The sequence below is a fragment of the Geotrypetes seraphini genome, chromosome 8 (assembly GCF_902459505.1).
Source record: "Geotrypetes seraphini chromosome 8, aGeoSer1.1, whole genome shotgun sequence".
In the NCBI taxonomy this organism is placed as follows: Eukaryota; Metazoa; Chordata; class Amphibia; order Gymnophiona; family Dermophiidae; genus Geotrypetes; species Geotrypetes seraphini.
Genome location: NC_047091.1, coordinates 171,225,839 through 171,246,745, shown reverse-complemented (window position 1 = coordinate 171,246,745; position 20,907 = coordinate 171,225,839). Strand labels below are relative to the sequence as shown.

The 20,907-nt window shown below is 45.9% G+C and overlaps 1 protein-coding gene across 2 annotated transcripts in view; it reads left to right on the top strand.

The window, feature by feature from the left end:
• TPST2 (tyrosylprotein sulfotransferase 2) overlaps positions 1 to 20,907 on the top strand; it is a 73,776-nt gene that overhangs the window by 31,152 nt on the left and 21,717 nt on the right. For both annotated transcript variants that reach the window (XM_033955723.1, XM_033955724.1), the window contains exons 4-5: positions 5,023 to 5,953; positions 19,942 to 20,140. In XM_033955723.1, coding sequence (XP_033811614.1) covers positions 5,109 to 5,953; positions 19,942 to 20,140 — 1,044 coding nt within the window. In that variant the 5' untranslated portion in view covers positions 5,023 to 5,108. The remainder of the gene's footprint in view (positions 1 to 5,022; positions 5,954 to 19,941; positions 20,141 to 20,907) is intronic.

Genomic DNA, 20,907 nt, shown 5'->3' with positions numbered 1-20,907 from the left:
TGTGTGTATATGAACAATGAATGGAAAAAATTGCATTACAATTAGTAAAGGGGGCGGGATCTAGGGAAGAGCTGGGGCGGGTCTAGGGTGGAGCTTGGGAGGTCTGTGGTTGGGGTACTCAGTTGATATTTGTTAGACTTCACTGCTGGCATGCCCTACTGGCATTTCAGGGCCTGTCTGGAGGGCCTCTGCCCATGCATGGATGTCAAGGTGATGTCACGCATTCGCATGATGTCATCATGGTGACGTCCGCGCACTTCCAGGTGCCTCGAGCCATGACCACTACCTTGAGTGTGCCCTGGCTTGAGAAAGTTTGAGAGAGACTGTTCTAGCAGGTACAAAATGGAGTAAGTTATTTGGTGTTAATTTGGAGATCCCTCCCACACCTAGCTGGAGTAATTGATTCTGCAGATGTTTCAAGCAACAGGTTAAATTTAGCAGAAAACCTATGAGAAAAGTCAGCATTCCTGGAAAAGAACTCTTAAATTGTCTCTCTTTGTTATGGTTATCTAATTTTTGCTAAAACTACCACTCCCTCTGTACTCTACGATTCTGATTCTGGAAGAATAGCTTTAGCTAGGGTACAGCAATTAATTTTAATGTCCTGGAGGGTCAAATAAAATCCATATTGCACTAAGAGTGAAAACGTCACAGGGCTGGAACCCCTAAGAGCTAAGCTTAGAAGGATTGTTGCTGTTACTAAAAGGACAGTTCAAAATATCAGCTAGGCTTCATGATTGGAGCTGTCCAAATGCAAAGAAATCTTGTACAGATGCCTGACAGAATATTAACTGGAGTTCACTACATACAGACAGGTGACCATGCACTCTGAGAGAGAAAAGGAAAATCGCACTTAAACATCTGTGGAAGCTACTGTTTAATTCAAACAGATTCTAGATGGAATTTAGAGTTGAGGCTCAAAAGAGACCTGTGTGTTCTCAAAAAGTCAGATTTAATTTAATTTTTTGTTTAATTTATTTTTTGGTTAGTTTTATATCCCATCCTATTTGTATCTTCATTTCCCCTCCCACCACTTTTTCTTTTATAGGTTTCTTTATATGGCTAGGTTTGGAAGGAGCCAAGGTCCATTGGACCACCAGGGAAATTTTTTTAAGGACGGGGCGGTGGGTGCAGCATGGGAAGCCCATTTGAGCTGCATTTATTTTCACTATTATTTTAAAACTAGTGTTTAAGCCTGTACATTAACGGGTGCTAGTAAAGCCTCCTTCCCTCACATATCCCCTATTTTCAGCCCGAGCCCCCTTTTCTCACCAGCAGCATTTCTCTCCCCACTCCACTTCCCTGTCCAGCAGCACCTCTTCCCTGCTCCCCCTGTCCCTCTTCCCTGCTCCCACGGTCCAGTAGCACCTCTTCCTTGCTCCCCCTGTCCCTCTTCCCTGCTCCCACGGTCCAGTAGTACCTCTTCCCTGCTCCCACGGTCCAGTAGCACCTCTTCCCGGCGGGCTGCATGTCGGGAGCACTGGCTGCTCAGAGCTGCAGGCGTCATCCTGAGGGTCTGCCTTGCGGGCAGGCGTCCGTGGCGTTTTCTTCAGTTGGCGCACGGTGGTTGCACGGGTGGAGCTGTGCGCCGGGCCTTTTCGGCAGAGTTGGCACGTGTTCTCGGGCTGCCTGCGGGGCTCCATGTCCATGCTGCTTGTCTTGGAGGGTTGTGTCGGGGGGGGGGGGGCTCCTGTGTGCAATTCCCTTGTGGTCGGCGCTGTGTTGGGGCTTCTGCTGGGCAGTGGCCTGTTGGCTTGGCGTCATGCGCGTGTGAGGAGTGACAGGGCAGTGGGCAGGGAGAGAGCTTGCCTGTGCTTCCTCCAGTGGTTGGTGAGCGAGGACGGAAGGAGGGGAGTGGCCAGAGTGTTCCCTGCCACCGCATTCTAAAATAGAATCCGGCCACGGATCAGAAAACACGGCGGCAGGGAACATTATATAGGATGTATGTCTTTCTTTCTCTCTCCCTGGCCCTTTTCTTTCTGTCTCTCTCCCTTGCCCACTGTCTGTCTTTTTTTTTTTGTTTGTGTGTTTCTTTCTTTCTTTTCTTGGCTTCTGGCTGTCTGTCTATTTCTGTTTGTCTCTCTCCCTTTCTGTCTGTCTCTGTCCCCCTGTCTGTATTTCATTCTTTCTCTCTTTCTCCTTGGCTGCTGGCCGTCTGTATGTCTTTTTTTCTCTCTCCTTGGCCGCTGGCTGTCTCTCTGTATTTTTTTCTTTCTCTCTGTCTCTCCTTGGCTGCTGGCTGTCTGTTTTTCTATCTGTCTTTCTTTCTGGCATCCTGTCTGTCATTGTTTCATTCTTTCTCTCTCCTTGGCCGCTGTCTGTATAGCTGTATGTCTTTCTTTCTATCTGTCTCTCTTACCCCTTGTCTGTTTGTCTTTCCTTCTGTCTGTCTTTCTCCCTTTCTGTCTGTCTGTCTGTCTGTCATTCTTTCTTTTTCTCTGTCTCCTTGGCCGTTGTCTGTCTGTCTTTCTTTTTTTTTTTTTTCTTTCTCTATCCTTGGCTGGCTGTCTGTCTGTCATTCTTTCTTTCCTTCTCTCTCTCTTTCCTTGGCCGCTGTGTAGATGGCTGTCTTTCTTTCCATCTGTCTTTCTGCCTGGCCCCCTGTTTATCTTTCTGGCTGTCTCTCTGCCTGGCCCCCTGTTTTTCTGTCTTTCTGCCTGACCCCTGTCTTTCTTTCTGTCTCTCTCTCTCTCTCTCTCTCTCTGCCTGGTCCCCTGTTTTTCTTTCATTCTGTCTCTCAGCCTGGCCCCCTGTTTCTGTCCTTGGCCCCCTGCCTGTATTTCTTTGTCCCTTCTGGCCCCCTTCTGTCTGTTGGCCTCCCAGCACACCCCTCCCTCCAAAGCAGCCCCCTTCCCCTCTCCCCCCTCCACTTCCCTGGGCTGTAGTATATATATTTTTTTACCTTATAACAGCTGCTGCACAGCCTCCTACAAAGCAGCTGACACTCTCCAGCCCCTACTAACAGAAGAGAAAATGCCGGCGCTGCCGCTGTCAAACCGCCACCGCCACCACAACCGCCACCGCCACCACAACCGCCACTCTCCCCCCGGTCCGACAAACGCACTTGAAGCCGACTGCCGTTGACACAGCTCCACAGTTGCACTCTCCCGCCGGTCCAACAAACGCGCCTGAAGCCGACCGCCTTTGACAAAGCTCCACAGTTGCGCGCCTTCAGCCACCGCACGCGCCTCCAGCCCCTGCAAGCGCCGTGAGGTGTGAAATAGAATACTGCCACAGAAGCACACCTCACGGCGCCAGGAATCACAAACTTTCAAGAGCGCATGCGCACTCTAGGGTTTTATTATTATAGATGTGAAAATGCACACATTATAGATGTATCTTCTTTATTAGATTTATATTTTGTTAATCAAAAATAGGTTATAAAGAACATAGTAATAACAATAAAAAGGATCAATCAAAATAAAAACAATAGAAGAATTAAAACACAATATAATAGATAATAGGCAAAAAGTTTTTCGACAAAGCAAAACCCCTCTCACTGCTCATCTTTTCTGTCTCCTAATCGCCGGCAGTAACCAAAGCAGGGCCTGTGAATTGGTATACAGTGACTAACTGGAAGTCCATAGACATGGAGGGGGGCTGCCTATAATTCCATACTAACTGTCATTGCACGTCTGGTTCAAAGGAAGGGAGAAAGAACCGGCCCTTGTAGGGGAAGCAGTCTGTCTTCTCATGACTCCATCCACTAATGTGTGACTGAATGGCATCAAGACAGCTATGACAATGTAATATTTCTGTAGCGCTACCAGGTGCACACAGCACTATTGTACATGTAAGAGATGGTCCCTGCTCAGAAGAGCTTACAATCTAATTATGACAGACACACATAGGAGGCTATTGAGGGAATGACAGATGTGTCGGTGTATAAATGCAGCTTCAAATAAGTAGGTTTTTAGTCTGACTTTGAATACTGCCAGACAGAGCCTGATTGGTTGAATTATTGGCTTAAAGTACTGGTTTGGGAAGCTCATTCTAGATCAGGGATCTCAAAGTCCCTCCTTGAGGGCCACAATCCAGTTGGGTTTTCAGAATTTCTCCAATGACTATGCATTGAAAGCGGTGCATGCACATAGATCTCATGCATATTCATTGGGGAAATCATGAAAACCCGACTGGATTGTGGCCCTCAAGGAGGGACTTTGAGACCCCTGTTCTAGATGAAGGTGCAAAGAAGAATGGGCTCTCATGAAAATTATCATTGGAAACTTATCTGCTTTCATAACACCACTTAATTCATAAGAGATTCTGGACTGTGGATATAGCAGTATTGTGCAATCAGAAATTAGATGTATATTACAATGCACTAACCGACAACCATTCCTTTTGCAGGGATCTCAAAGTCCCTCCTTGAGGGCCGCAATCCAGTCGGGTTTTCAGGATTTCCCCAATGAATATACATTGAAAGCAGTGCATGCACATAGATCGCATGCATATTCATTGGGGAAATCCTGAAAACCCGACTGGATTGCGGCCCTCAAGGAGGGACTTTGAGACCCCTGCTTTACAGTATTCTTGTTGGGACATTTTCCCCAAGCTTTGGGGAAACAATCGGTGAAAACCAAGCATTGAACAAACATGTGATATTTGTGACAGTCTTTGGAAAAAGATGACTAAAATAACCAGACAAACAATTTGTAATACAACAGTCAACCCCTCCTCCCCATCTTTTTACATAAAGGAAAATTACAGAAGTTCAATTTTGGATGGTTTATTTTATTTAATATACCACCCTTTCTTATATAATAACAGCTCGGTTCTGCTACTTTAGTCACCTTTTCCCAGAGACATACATTTTAATGTCAGTGGAGGTGCTGAGGTCCCTACTCTTTCCTTCATTCATCTTCCTGGGAATTTTGGTGAATTAAAATAACAAACCAACCTAGTTTTCTTTTTGTAAGCCCTTCCTCAAAACATGTATAACTTTACATTTTAACTACAGGTATACTCATAAATATGTTTCAAAATATAGTGTTCTTTCTGTACTTTTTAATTTCTTTTCAGGCGTGCAGTGCAAGAGTTGCATAGCAACTGAAGGCTGAAAACGTCTACAATATCTCGGTATACCTGCATATGTGGAGCAGGTCACAATGAGGGTGACTACGAGAAGGCTACTTTTGGTATTAAGCCTCACTGTAGTGGTTGTGGTAGCCATGCATCTTGGTCAACAAATGCTGGAATGTCAACAGATACTCAGTGAGGAGCATAGCAGGCGAAATAGGGTAATGAAACCAGAGAATGAAAAGTTGGTCATGCTGGATTCCAATAATGTTGAGTATCACTACAGCAAGGAGATGCCGCTGATATTCATTGGCGGTGTGCCAAGAAGTGGCACAACATTAATGAGAGCCATGTTGGATGCTCATCCAGACATCCGTTGTGGGGAGGAGACCCGCATTATCCCCAGATTGTTGGCTATGCGCCAGGCATGGTCCAAATCGGGGCGTGAAAAATTGCGTCTGGATGAAGCTGGGGTGACTGACCTGGTTTTGGACTCTGCAATGCAGGCGTTTATATTAGAAATCATAGCCAAACATGGGGAGCCAGCTAAGTATTTATGTAACAAAGACCCTTTTACACTAAAGTCTTCACTCTATCTTTCTAGATTATTTCCAAACTCCAAGTTTCTTTTGATGATTCGGGACGGGCGTGCTTCTGTGCACTCAATGATCACCAGGAAGGTGACGATAGCTGGGTTTGATTTAAGCAGTTATCGAGATTGCCTTACGAAATGGAGCAAAGCAATTGAGAGCATGTATTCTCAGTGCTTAGAAATGGGGCAGGCAAAGTGCCTGCCTGTCTATTATGAACAGTTGGTATTGCATCCCAAGCTGTCCATGCAGATTATTATGAATTTTTTGGGCATTTCATGGAATGATGCAGTGCTACATCACGAGGAGCTGATTGGGAAACCTGGAGGAGTATCACTATCAAAGTGAGTCGTTTGTTGTTAGTTTTTTCTTTTCATTTTCTTTTTAACATAACACAGTGAAATTTAATTGTGGTAGCCTTCATAAACAGTTCCTTTAACTGAGTTTGGGATTAATTATCCCATAGTTGTGTGCTGTTGACTATTGAATATGATGATCAAATTAGCCAAAAGGAAGACATCTGCCCTTACCAACTCTCCCAGTGGTCCTTGTTCTGCAGAGTTCTCATTGCACTGGCTTACACTGACATACTTTTAAAAAATGTGCCAAAGATGCACTTAATCATAGTAATTGTTTCTAATATTTTCAACCTGCTCTTCAAGTCATTCTGCAGCATAATATCTATTTAGGCGATGTCATTAAAGGTTATGAGTAGTTTGTATTTAAGTGAATAGGTATGATGATTTTTGCACATGATATGGTATTTCCAAAAGAATTCCCAGTTGGAGAGTTAACTTTGTGATTGTTTTTGAAAGGTTTGCCTTGGAATCCACCTAGACCAGGGGCGTCCAACCTTGGCCCTTACCAGGTCAGGTTTTCAGGATTTCCCAAATGAATATGCATGCGATCTATTTGCATACAATGGAAGCAGTACATGCAAATAGATTTCATGTAAATTTCATTGGGAAAATCCTAAAAACTTGACTGGATTGTGGCCCTTGAGGACCGACGTTGGATAACCTTGACCTAGACACTACCTCTTCCCGCTCCTCACTCAAACCTCCCCCCCTCAAAAAAAAAAAAAAAAAAAAACCAACCAAAAAAACCACTACAAATCATAAATACTGACTCTAGGAACTTCTGTTACAATCTAGAAATCAAGTGCAAGACCAAAATTTATAATTTGCTTTGCAGCTAGCAACATACAGGTCTTCAACCTTGCTATAGAACAGTCCCAACCCTATCCTGGAGGACCACCAGCTAGTCAGGTTTTTGGGATAGCCATAATGAATATGCATAAGAGAGATTTGCATATTATGGAGGTTACTTGCGTGCAAATCTACCCCATGCATACTCATTAGGGCTGTCCTGAAAACCTGACTGGCTGGTGGTCTTCCAGCACAGGGTTGGGAACCACTGCATAGAACCTTGAAGGAAAAAAGCAACTATGATATCATGTATCCACAGGGGACCTGCATGTTCAGTCAGGAAATGTACATTCCAGCTCAGGTGGGCAGCTACAAAGTTAGGGATTCTTTTTATCTTCAGATTTTATAAAGCAGAAGGCTTTTCCTTTGAAAATTGCCTAGGTAAAAGTTTTCCTGAAAAGATGTGCACCAGGTCATTTTTCCCAGAAGAAAAAAAATTAGCTTAAGTTTGCAAATGCAAATCTCAGTGTGTTTTGTATCCCTCATTCTGAGCAGTCCTCCTTTGTCTAATAAATAAAAGTGCATGGAGCATTGATGGAGCCAACTCTTCAAAATATAGGAGATGCTAACCCCTCCCTGGACATAGTCAAGGAGTTTGCTCAATATTGGAGGTGCTTAAGCATCTATAGCACCCAAAGAGCTGGCTTCTATGCCCATGTGTACTTCTGCATGAATGAGAAGGTGGGCAATTTTCAAACTGCCTAAAATTAGGGAGTCAACTACAAACTGGAACATGTATGAGCGTTTTATGCAAATAATACCGTGTGATATTTTTTTCTTCCATGTTGATGATTGTAAAGCTCGTCCAACAATAGGAATGAAAGGTACAAAATTTGCAGGGGAGGCTTATTAGCTCTGTAAAATGTGGCAGGTTTTTTTTTTTTTTTTTTGTATGAAATGACTAAATAGCATTGACCTCTAAATGAGAGCTGTACTTCAGCTGATTTAATAGTAACTTTTTTTTTTTTATCACATAGAGCAATTGTGAGGCGTGGCTATGACTTGTATGCATTCTATGACTGGTCTCAAACTCAAACCCTTTGCAGGGCCACATTTTGGATTTGTAGGTAGTTGGAGGGCCTCAGAAAAAAAATAGTTAATGTCTTATTAAAGAAATGACGGTTTTGCATGAGGTAAAACTCTTTATAGTTTATAAATCTTTCCTTTTGGCTAAGTCTTAATAATAAAGAGACATATGATCAAGAAACTGTTTTATTTTACTTTTGTGATTATGGTAAACATACCGAGGGCCTCAAAATAGTACCTGGCGCATGTGGACCCCAGACCATGAGTTTGAGACCACTGTTCTGTGAATACTTGGAGCAGGGTTGTATGTTGGAGTAAGTAAAGATTTAATGGAGTGGGGAAATGACTCTTATTCGGGTGGACTGGCAGAGAATTCAAAGACAGGAAATGTCCCATTGGCTTTTTCCATTCATCTTATGTGTGGGGGAAGAGAAAGTGAAAAAGGGATCAGCTTAGAGTGGGAAGAGAGAATGACAAGAATGGGAACAAGAAAATGCAAGTGTGCTTGACTGGGGTGAATGCTGAAATACCTTGTTTACTGTTCCAGCTCAGAGCAGTTCTTGGAGGTGGGCAGAACATTAGTACAGAATGATGCATTGAGGCCACAGATCAAATTTGTGGAAGAGCTTTGTTGGAGGGAGGGCTGGGCAGCTGAACAAAAGAAGCAGAGACTCTTCTGTTAAAAAGAAACAAAAATATAATAAAAGTTAGAATCAGATCTGACACCTTCAGGGTTTTGTTTTAAATATATATATCATATATACTCTAATATAAACTGAAATTTTTGGGCCAAATAAATGGCCCAAAAATGGGGGTCTTGGTTTATATTCGAGTCAGCGCTGTCCCACCCCCCTCCCAAACCTGTTTTGCAGGCCTCTGCTGGGCCTGCCATGAGAAGACCTGGTGGTCTAGCAGTGGCTGGGACAGGAGGGAGGTCCAGCGGTGAATCGTGGCAGGAGCAACCTTCACGCCTGCCTGTGCAGGACCTGCTAGCTAATTTGCTGCCGTAAGAACTCATGGCAGCCAATCAGCTAGCAGCTCTGCACGGACAGGAGCAAAGGAAAGTTGCTCCTGGCCCATGCAGAGCCGCTAGCTGATTGGCTGCCGTGAGTTCTTACGGCAAGAAGGGAGGGGGAAAGAGTACAGAACCTGGCAGAGAAGGAGGGGGGCTAGGTGCAGAGATGGGGAGGGAGTGATTGAGTGGGCTGGATGCAGAATGTGGCAGAGCAGCGAAGGAGGGAGAACAGGGTGCAGAGCCCTGGTTTATATTAGAGTCAACCTTTTTCCTCCTTTTTTGGGAGGGAAAGTTTACTTATATTCAGGTTGGTTTATATTTGAGTACAGTAATTATTTTATATTTATTGGTAGCGGCCCTGCTTTAAGCTAGTGTTTTATTCCTAGGAGCATACTGTTACAAATTTCTGGAATTGTATGAGCTCTTATCAATAATAAGCTACTTGTACTCATCTTGCGTATCAAGCAACATGAAATGTTGGCTTCTTGTGAGCGGCCTTTTACATACCAAATTTATTCTTCTGTGAAAAGCTTCAGGATGTGGTAAAGTACTTAACACAAAAAAACTTGCTGAGTCGTCATGCATTTGAGTACACAAGAATGGGAACAAGATAGTGTGCGTGTGCTTGACTGTGGTGGGTGCTAAAATACCAGCTCAGAGTAGATGGGCGCCAGAGCCAATGAGCAGGCTAGACCAGTGTTCTTCACAGCAAGGTGTAGGGGCCAGTGATGGCCCCTTTGATCCCAAGTATGATTCTCTGTTCTCTCAATACATACTCCCCTTCCCTTCTGTCCGTAAGCTTGCTGCTATTCTGTTTCTCTTTAGGACTGTGCAGCTCTCAGTGAGTTTGAGTTGTACAGCATACAAGCTCCCATGCTGTTCTTGTATGACTCTGCTGTAAAGAATTTTGGACACCACACATCACTTACTAAGAGCCACATGATGCTGGAAAATAAATAGAACGGCTGTTCCAGAGGCAGTGACTGTGGCAAGACTCTGGGAAAGGGCAGAGGGCATTATCAGACTTGAGGAGACATAGCCAGGAGGAATTGGGGATAGAATGATGGTGGCTGTCTGGGAGAAGAGGTTGGCGGGAGTTGTCATTGGGATAGAGTTACAGGAGAGTTTGTAAAGATGAGAGTTTTTAGGGGGAATGTAGATTGTGGGAGACAAGATGGCCTGAGAGAGCCTAGAGGTTATCTAACTTTGTTTAATTTGCATATATTTCTCTGTGCCTGAGAAGCCGGACTGGCTACACATGGGAGAGGTATCCTCACCCCCTTGTCTCCTAGATCTTTAAGGATCATCTGGTTTGTGCTGGCTTTCATGTTGAAGTCTTTTTGCTAATAGGACCTCCAGTTCAAAAATAGTGAAGATGACTGGGTTAGACATGAATATAGAAACATAGAAGATGACGGCAGAAAAGGGCTACAGCCCATCAAGTCTGCCCACTCTGCTTACCCACCCCCTGTCTATGCCCTAATGACCCAATTTCCTTATCTTGACCCTCGTAGGGATCCCACATGGGTATCCCATTTATTCTTAAAGTCTGGCACGCTGTCTGCCTCGATCACCTGCACTGGAAGCTTGTTCCAATGATCAACCACTCTCTCTGTGAAGAAATACTTTCTGGTGTCGCCATGAAATTTTCCGCCCCTGAGTTTGAGCGGGTGCCCTCTTGTGGCCAAGGGTCCCTTGAGAAAGAAAATATCATCTTCCACTTTGACACGTCCCGTGAGGTACTTAAATGTTTCGATCATGTCTCCCCTCTCCCTACGTTCCTCGAGAGTGTAGAGCTGCAATTTGTTCAGTCTCTCTTCGTACGAGAGACCCTTGAGCCCCGAGATCATCCTGGTGGCCATCCGCTGAACCGATTCAATTCTGCGCACATCTTTACTGTAATGTGGCCTCCAGAATTGCACACAGTACTCCAGATGAGGTCTCACCATGGCCCTGTACAATGGCATTATGACTTCAGGCTTTCAGCTGACAAAACTTCTATTGATACAACCCAATATCTGCCTTGCCTTAGATGAAGCCTTCTCCACTTGATTGGCAGTTTTCATGTCTGCACTGATGATTACTCCTAAATCTCGTTCTGCTGAAGTCCTAGTTAAAGTTTCTCCGTTCAAGAAGTACGTCCTGCATGGATTTCCGTTTCCGAGGTGCATGACCTTACATTTCTTAGCATTGAAGCCTAGCTGCCAGGTTGAGGACCAACTTTCCAATGTAAGCAGGTCCTGCGCCATATAATTCTGTAAACTGCATTCACTTACTATATTACATAGTTTGGCGTCATCGGCGAATAGTGTTATTTTACCTTGAAGCCCTTGAGTCAGATCCCCTATGAATATGTTGAAAAGGAGTGGACCCAGGACCGAGTCCTGCGGCACTCCACTGGTCACCTCCGATGTTTTAGAGAGGGTACCATTAACCACCACCCTCTGAAGTCTGCCACTCAGCCAATCATTGACCCACGCAGTTAGTGTCTCTCCTAACCCCATCGATTCCATCTTGCTTAGCAGCCTGCGGTGTGGGACACTGTCAAAAGCTTTACTGAAGTCCAGGTACACGACGTCCAAAGACTCTCCCAAGTCCAACTTTCTTGTTACCCAGTCAAAGAAGCTGATGAGATTGGATTGGCAGGACCTACCCTTGGTGAATCCATGCTGACTGGGATCCCGAAGTGAGTGATGGGCGAGTGATGGCTGTTGCGATTATTACCAAGCTCGGTGGTTAGGCTCCAGAGGATGAGTAAGTGTTTGAATTCAGTATGGAAAGTTAACATGCTCATGTACCCAGAATGGTAGAGGACTAGTGAGGAAGAAAATGAAAACCTAAAGCAACTGTGCGCTTGAGTCCTGGATTGGGAACCACTGGCCTTTTGTAGACTGTAGGATTTAGGTTGTTTTATTGTAGGATCACTATGGTAGCATTATGGTTACTTTTTGGTACCACCTTTAAAATTATTATGCCAGTAGAGTTCTGTGAATCTGATATCTAGCAACAAATCTTGTATGTTTTTCTAGGTAGCATGCTAACACAAGAAGGTTCTCTCGGGCTTGGTTGGGCACCCTTATGGAAGCAACCACATAGCCATGCCATCGAAACAGCATCTCCTTTTTAGTTGGAGAATCCTTAATTACTTTGGATCAATCAGAAAGCATCCATATTGTTGTAAATGCATAAAATTCTTTTGATGTTCTGCTCGGCTGAACAATGAGTACAGGCTATTTGACTTTTGAGCTAAAACTTGGCAGAATTCCTAATGGAAGCACTTGGGTTATTAAAAAAAAAAACAAAAAAAACCCCAACTAACTGCATCCACTGAAGGCAAATGTAGTCTCAGATGATTTTTTTTTTTAAAAAAGAGAAGCATCAGCAGTGAGTCAATCAGAAAAACAGCATCAGCACAAGGATAACTGATTTTTAGATTCAGGGATGAAAGGGTGAGAAGTCCAGTGATTTTTAATAACTGATCTTCAGATGGATGCAAATTATTTGTTTATCTTTTGTTTTATTGCAAAGCCACAGAGACTGTGTCTGAATTCAAAAGGGCCTGGAATAGGCACGTGGGATCTCTCAGAGAGAGAAAGAGATAAAGGTTACTGCGGATGGGCAAACTACCGTATTTTCACGTAGATAACGCGCACACGGTAAAACGCGCACACGGGTATAGCACGCAAAAAACACAAATTTATGTACAGAAATTTTTATATATCGCGCACACCCGTATACCGCACATGCTGCCCGACTCTCCTTTCGCCCGCCCTGACTCTCCTCTCCCCCTTGAAGTCCTGTCCCCACCCTGAAAGCCTGATGCCCCCCCCCGCAGGACCGCCCGCACCCCCACCCCGAAGGACCGCTCGCATGCACCCGCACCCCCACCCCAAAGGACCGCTCGCACCCCCACAGCCTCCCGACCCTCACATCATGTAGAAGCTCCTACCGGTGTCCTGCTGCTTCCTTTTGGCGGTCCCGACTCCCCGACACGATCGGGGCAAGAGGGAGCTCAAGCCCTCTTGCCCCAGCCAACCGCGGCACCCCCGACACGATCAGGGCAAGAGGGAGCTCAAGCCCTCTTGTCCCGCCGACTCCCCAACTCCCCGACAATATCGGGCCAGGAGGGAGCCCAAACCCTCCTGGCCACGGCGACCCCCTACCCCCACCCCGCACTACATTACGGGAAGGAGGGATCCCAGGCCCTCCTGCCCTCGACGCAAACCCCCCTCCCCCCAACGACCACCCCCTCCAAGAACCTCCGACCGCCCTCCCCCAGCCGACCCGCGACCCCCATGACACCCCCTTCCCCGTACCTTTGTGTAGTTGGCCGGACAGATGGGAGCCAAACCCGCCTGTCCAGCAGGCAGCCAACGACGGAATGAGGCCGGATTGGCCCATCCGTCCCAAAGCTCCGCCTACTGGTGGGGCCTAAGGCACCTGGGCCAATCAGAATAGGCCCGGGAGCCTTAGGTCCCTCCTGGGGGGGGGGCCTTGGGCACATGGTCGGGTTGGGCCCATGTGCCTCAGGTCCCGCCCCCAGGTGGGACCTAAGGCTCCCGGGCCTATTCTGATTGGCCCAGGCGCCTTAGGCCCCACCAGTAGGCGGAGCTTTGGGACGGATGGGCCAATCCGGCCTCATTCCGTTGTTGGCTGCCGGCCGGACAGGCGAGTTTGACTCCCGTCTGTCCGGCCAACTACACAAAGGTACGGGGAAGGGGGGTGGGGGTGTCGTGGGAGTTGGCCAGGGGGGTCGCGGGTTGGCTGGAGGGGCGGTTGGAGGTTCTTGGGGGGGGCGGTCGTTGGGAGGAGGGGGGTTTGCGTCGAGGGCAGGAGGGCCTGGGATCCCTCCTGCCCGTAATGTAGTGCGGGGTGGGGGTAGGGGGGTCGCCGTGGCCAGGAGGGTTTGGGCTCCCTCCTGGCCCGAACAACTAGCGGGGGGTCGCCAGGGCCAGGAGGACTTGGGCTCCCTCCTGGCCCGATATTGTCGTGGAGTTGGGGAGTCGGCGGGGCAAGAGGGTTTGAGCTCCCTCTTGCCCCGATCGTGTCGGGGTTGCCGCGGTTGACTGGGGCAAGAGGGCTTGAGCTCCCTCTTGCCCCGATCGTGTCGGGTGTCGGGACCGCCAAGAGGAAGCAGCAGGACACCGGTAGGAGCTTCTACATGATGGGGGGGGGGGTCGGGAGGCTGTGGGGGTGCGAGCGGTCCTTCAGGGTGGGGGTGCGGGTGCGGGTGGGAGTGCGTGCGAGCGGTCCTTCGGGGTGGGGGTGCGAGCGGTCCTGCGGGGGGAGGTGAATCGGACGTCGGGGGGGGGGAACTATGTAAAAAAAATTTTGTACAACGCGCTCACACGTATAACACGCAAGGGTATGCGCGGTACGTAAAAACCACGTATAACGCATGCGTTATATGCGAGAAAATACGGTAGATGGGCCATTTATGTTTCTATGTAAGAGAAAAATGAGGCTGTGTGAACTCTGAGTCTTTTGATCGAGTGTTGTCTTGGTAACTGTTAAATCCAGCTTCCAGATTTCAGATTGAACTGGTGCACTGAAAGAATAGATCCCTGGAACAAATTTTCAGGGTATTCTTCCTATTTTTTCCCTTTTCACAAGGATAAGCAACCTTTATACCCAGCCAGAGGGTCGCATAAATGTTGGGAGTATCCCTAGAAGACTGCAACATTATGTAATGTTGGAAATAGAAGTGCACAGAGTTCCATAGACCACATATGAGAACTAAGTAAAAATTCTACTAAATGATAGAAACTGCTGGAGTGGCTTTTCTGAAATTATTTGTGAAATACAGATTTAAAATCGCCAAAACTCTGGTTATATCGAAGTGCAGTTAAAACTTTTAATAACCCTACCACTGCCTAATTTAAATGACTTTAATTGGTGCAATAATTGACCGCCATTAAAAAAAACCCCTCATTTATAAAAGTAGGAATTATAATAATGTCTACAGGGCAGAGATGAAATTAGGTGCCATGAGGCACAGTTCTCAAAAGAACTTGGACGTCTGTTATGTAGGCCTGTAACACCCTGGTCTACATTACCAGTGCCTAAGTTTTGTGATAAGTGCCATTAGCCATGATTCTTTTAAATGGTGCCTAAGCATGATTGTCACGCAGCCAGTATCTTTTTTGTAGGCGGCTGTCGATTTGGGCGCTGTTTACTTATTAATCAGCTCACAGAAATGTGGCTGCACTTACCCATTCTCTACCCCCAGACATGCCCTATTAGCCAAAAAAATGTATTTTTTAATGTGTTGATAGTATGCGCATATCAGATTTTTACTGTGGGACACCTCAGTGCAACCCCCCCCACGGTAATTAAGCCCTATTAAGCTGCAATAAGCATGCATTAGTGCTTACCACAGCTTAGGAAAAGGACCCCTATGTGTCATGGACGGGAATTGAGGTTGCAGAGTGGTAGACTGAGGAGTAATCACAAAATCAAACAAAGAAGTGGAATGGTCTGAATGAACCAAGAAGTGGAGTGAAGTGGTCTGGATGAACCAAGTTTATTTAAATAATTAAATCAGTCAATAAAATATGATTAAATGGTGACTTGAGGCCAAAGGTATGGTCCAACAAGTGTCCACAAAACAATATAATAGAGTGGCCTAACATTAGATGCTAACACAAAAGACCCATCTTATATTGGGCCTTTTGTGTTACCATCTAATATTGATACACATCTCCCTCATTATTCGTGGGGGATAGGGGCAGAGCCGGACTGCGAATATCCGGCTCTGACCCACCCTCACCTCCCTCCCGCCTTCCCCCGGCATCCTGGCCTTACCTGGTGGTCTAGCGGGCTTTCGGGGCAAGAGCGATCTTCCTACGCTCCTGCCCCGTGTAGATCGCCAATAGGAAATGGCTGTGGGGAGTTCCCGTCGTAGTCTCGAGAAACTACGGGAACTCCTCACAGCCATTTCCTATTGGCGATCTACACGGGGTAGGAGCATAGGAAGATCGCTCCTGCCCTGAAAGCCCGCTAGATCACCAGGTAAGACCGGGATGCCGGGGGAAAGGCTAAAATATGAGTTTGTTTGTTTGTTTTCCCCTCCCCCTCAAAAAATCACGATTATGTGAAATCGCGAGTGCGGAAACCACGAATGGGGAGGGGGAAGTGTAGTCTTCTGTTCCATTATTTCCCAAAGCATCATTGTTTACGCCAATATCTATTATATTGATTTGTGAACACTTGTTGGATCATACTTTGACCTCAAGTCACAAATTAATCATTAATCAAGTCACAATTTAACTATTTAAATAAACTTGGTTCATCCAGTCCATCAATTCTACTACTTTTTTTTAGAGTATTGAGGTTTCCTTTGTTGTTGCAGACTGAGGAATAATGTCAGGAAATTCTTTATCACAGAGAGGGTGGTTGATGCCTAGGATATCTTCCCGAGGGAGGTGATGGAGACGAAAACGATGACAAAATTCAAAAAGGCTTGGGATGAACACAGGATCTCTAATTAGAAAATGAATGGTATAATCAAAATTTAAATGGATACATGTGTTTCATATGTGAAGTGGTGCTTAGATGGAAACTCCGGCTGTGAAGAACTAAGGCTGGTATTGCAGAGTTGCACAGTTCATATCTTATATATGGCAATTTGGTTTAGGATAGGCTGAAGAAGACTGACAGAAACTTCCAGTAATTTGGAACATGAGGACCGGGCCAGGCAGATTTTTATGGTCTGTCCCGCAAGTGACCAAATGGTTTGTTTAGGCCGGAATGGGCTTCGATGGCAACTCTTGTAGTTGGAAATTAAGGACAGTGCCAGGCAGACTTCTATGACAAGGAGTAAGCCTGCCATTTTGAAGGGCTAGGCCTGATGGCCGGAGGGAATGAGCATCCCTTCGGCCATCCAACTTAGTTTCGAGTAGGGGCGGGGAGTTGTCGGAGAATCCCGGTAGCCTGCTGACAGGCGGGAATGAGTAGGGTGGGGGCTGTTGGGGGGGTTGTCGAGGGGCAGTGGACTCCGGTGGCATCCCTCCTGCCAAACATGGAGCATCAAATAGCCCTGGGGGAAATCGATGGGAGGGAGTAATTTGAGATCCTTTTTTTTTTTTTTTTTTTTAATTTATGGGCAGGAGGAAATTATTTGTGGTGGAGTTTAAGCTGTCAATCCTTACTTTACTGTCAGTGCCTGAACTAGAGAATGACACAGTGGCTGTTACCCATGGCTAGCCGCCAACGGGGACAAGACCATCCACCACCCTGTAGAGCAGTGAATGGCCTTGTCCCTACAGTTAAGGAAGGGAACGCTTGCATTTACCGATCACGAGCAGCCCTCTCCCTCCTTCCTACCTACCCGAATCTATCTCCCTTCCCCTTTCGCGGCGCATTTTAAGATTGAGTAACTTGTTCAAAGCCGTCGGAGCCTGGGTTCAGTCGCATGCATCTGTGAGCAGAAGCTTCTCCTCTTGACGCAACTTCTCCCACAGAAGCACGTGACTGAACGCAGGCTCCGACGGCTTTGGAACAAGTTACTCAATCTTAAAACGCGCCGCGAAGGTAAGGGGGAGGGAAGAAGGGAGATAAATAGATTTGAGTGGGTAGGAAGGAGGGAGGGGGGTGAGGGGTGCAGGGGTGAGGGGTGCCGAAGGATGGTGAGGTGGCAAGAGGGGAAGGGTGGTGGAGGAAAGGAACGGACGCTGAAGGGGGGGGTGGAGGAATAGATGCTGAAAAGAAATGGGGAACAGATAGTGGGGTGAAGACGCTGAAGGGAAATGGGGAACAGAGAGTGGGGAAAAGACGCTAGAAGGGAAGAAGACGGAGATGCCAGACTATGGGGGGAGCGGAGGGAAGAAGATGGGTGCCAGACCAATTGGGGGGGTGAAGGGAGAGGCACAGTAACAGAGAAAATGGAAGACGCAGAGAGAAGACAGACAGTGGATGAAAGGAATTGAATGAGAAGATGAGGAAAGCAGAAACCAGACAACAAAGGTAGCAAAAAAAATTCCTACTTCTTTTCTTTTCTTTTTTTGTTTTAGGATAAAGTAGTATTTTAGTTGTGTTGATAAAAATTTATAAACAAAGCCCTGCCAGCTGAACATCTCTTTCTCTACTTCAGCAGCCAGCAGGAAGGAATAAGATAAATATTGCAATACTGAGGCTTGTATGGATGATGCGGGATAGTAGTTGCAGGGACAAAGACAGTGGTCAAGGGGACAAATTTTTTTTCCCGTGTCATTCTCTAGCCTGAACCAATCCACACTCAGGCAGTGACCAGAAAGTAAAGCTACGACAGCTCAGACCTTCCCAGAAAATTTTACCCGCAAATGTAGTACAGCAAGGTTAGAGCATCGCCTGTCCTCAGTGAACTTCCAAGAGAGAATGCCCAGATTAGAAATGGCAGTCTAATCTGGGCATTCTCTCCTGGAAGTAGACAGGTTCCTGAAGAAGGATTATTTCCTAAACTGAATCAGTTGAACCATCTGTGTTTCCTGGAGTACAGCTTCTGCAATTGGACCCTTTGTGAAACTCGTTTAGGGAGTTCCTGCTTTTGCAGGCTGTCCACTTAAGTCTTTTTACTGCTTTTTGGATAGACCGTGCAGTTAGTCTATCTTGTTGTCAGTTAATGTGTTACGGCAACTTCATATAATTTTGTATGATTTATCACGAGTGTTTTTGTGCACTGTTATTTTGATTCACTGCATACAAGTAAGATTTTTTTTTTTTCCTTTGTTCCACTTTTTTTTAAATACAAGAAGCATATTTTTAAAATCTTCATAATAACATGGGGATATTCAGTAATTGCAGTTTCACATCAAGTTCCTGCCCTTTTGCAGAAAAAGAAAGTTGTGCCACATCCCAAGTTTGGCACAGAAGCAGCAAGAAGAAAACAAACTAATTTTGCTTCTGTACCACACAGTATGAACCAGATCTGGTGTAGTCTCTTGGCCACATCCTTCAGAGATATTATGTATGTAAGCTTACTGTCGCTAGGGAGTCATTTAATGCAAAACACTACTGACTATTTTTATGAGTGTATTCTAATGGTGGAATCTCATCTCTAATGCAGGAATCGTACATAAAAAGATGAATACTGGACTATATGCCATCTTTCAGTATATTGCTTATTTGTAAATCTCAGGATTTCAGAGACCATACCATGTCTGGGAGTCCTTGTTTAATTTTCTCTTAGCTGTAACTCTCATGATGAACTGCAAAGGGGGTGCTAGGGATGTTATGCATCTTTGTACAGATTTGGGAGGGGGGGATTCTTACACCATTGGCTACATTATTTGCCTGCAGTTTTGTTTGTTCAGCTCTGAGTGTGCAGTGCCAAGGCATGAGCTGTAGAAGGGTTTTTGGGGTTTTTTTTTGGTTTGTGTGTGTTTTGGGTGGGGGGGGGGAAGAGAGTTATGACCCAGAAGTTTTTTCTTTCTGTTCTTTTAGACTTCCCAATGGAGTCAGAAACAGGGTTTAGGACCTTGCTTCCATTTGCAACTAGTAAGGGATTTTTCTCTTAGTCTGTATCTCAATCTTCAAACCCCCTCCAAATTTTTTAGTCTGGTTTTTGGTGGCAACGATCTTCTCTGGTGGCCATGCACCAGAGCTATTTCCAGAACTCTGCAAACATGGACCCTGGATATGGCCACTAGATGCTACTCTTGAGAAATGGTCACAGCTTTCCCCTCCTTCACCCTGTGGTTAGTGAGAACCCTGTTCTGTTGCATCCTCAGCTAATTCCTGGCTAGAACCAAGGTCCAATTATATAGCAGCAGTGTTGGCCATTGGGCTGGCCTATCTATATTTCTACTCGTATGAATGTTTCTGCCAGTGGTCCTATAGCATCTAAACTGTCTGTAGATGATGTACAGATGCAAGCTTTGAATTGTGTGGGAAAGCATTTTTATACTAGGAGGTATTCGGAACTGATGTATTATTTCCTGTAGGTGAGCCTTCCCCAGTCCAGCTTTTGTAAGGATCTCATAAATTCTATACAATGGAAATTTTCATTTTGCTATGTTTTGTATCATTAATTTTGTCAATCAGCCTCTTTGACCATCTAAATGGAACCAGGTGGAAAGTCATGAAAATGACCTTATTGTGTTCACAGGATAGAACGATCAACAGATCAGGTCATCAAGCCAGTGAATATGGAAGCTTTGGCCAAATGGGTGGGTTTCATTCCAAATGATGTGGTGAAGGACATGGCACAGATTGCACCCATGCTAGCCAGACTAGGATATGATCCTTTAGCAAATCCACCAGGCTATGGAAAGCCAGATCCTGTGGTTGTCAACAACACAAATCGGGCAAGTATTTGAGTGTATCTAGCACGTTCATTTTTAGGTACTGGACTGCATGTGCAAGGATGTCATGTACATTCAGGTATTACAACAATACTAATGATTTCTGTAATTGCCATGTAGAACTTGCAGGCAATTAAGCAAAGGCTGAACATGCTAGATATCTGGTCATCTCTTAGACCAGTGTTTTGCAAGCTTTCCAAAGCTGTGGCACACTAACCTAGGAGCCACGGCTTGAGGGCATCCCTAAATGCGCAGAGACCCTGAGCTGCGAGTGGTGGGATTCTGGAAGAGTTGAGGCACTGAGAGGAGAGGTGCTGGCGCCAGCTGTCTGCCTACAGTACATGCCTCTCACTACGAGAGGCACATCCTGTAGGCAGTCAGCTGACATCAGTGTCTCACGGCACACAGTTTGTGATATACCGTCCTAGACTGACTGAGCAGTAGTGACAACAATAACTGCTTCTTCATTTATGAATATATTGATTTGTAATTGAGGCCAGTAGCTTAGCCAGACCTGTTGTTTTAGGTGGGCCTTCCCAAACTACCTCCCCACCACTACCACATAATTTGTCCTGCATCTTGCCCCCTCTCCTCCTACCCCTGTATCTGCCATTTGCTTCCCCCCCCGTGTACCTCTGTTCTTGAATGGCAGTGGCAACAGCAATGTGCATCTGCTACTTGTGCTGACCCGCAGACTTCCTTCTGCCATGTTCCACCAGGAGGTGACATCAGCGAAGGTGGGATGCAACCAGAGGGAAGCCTGCAAGGCC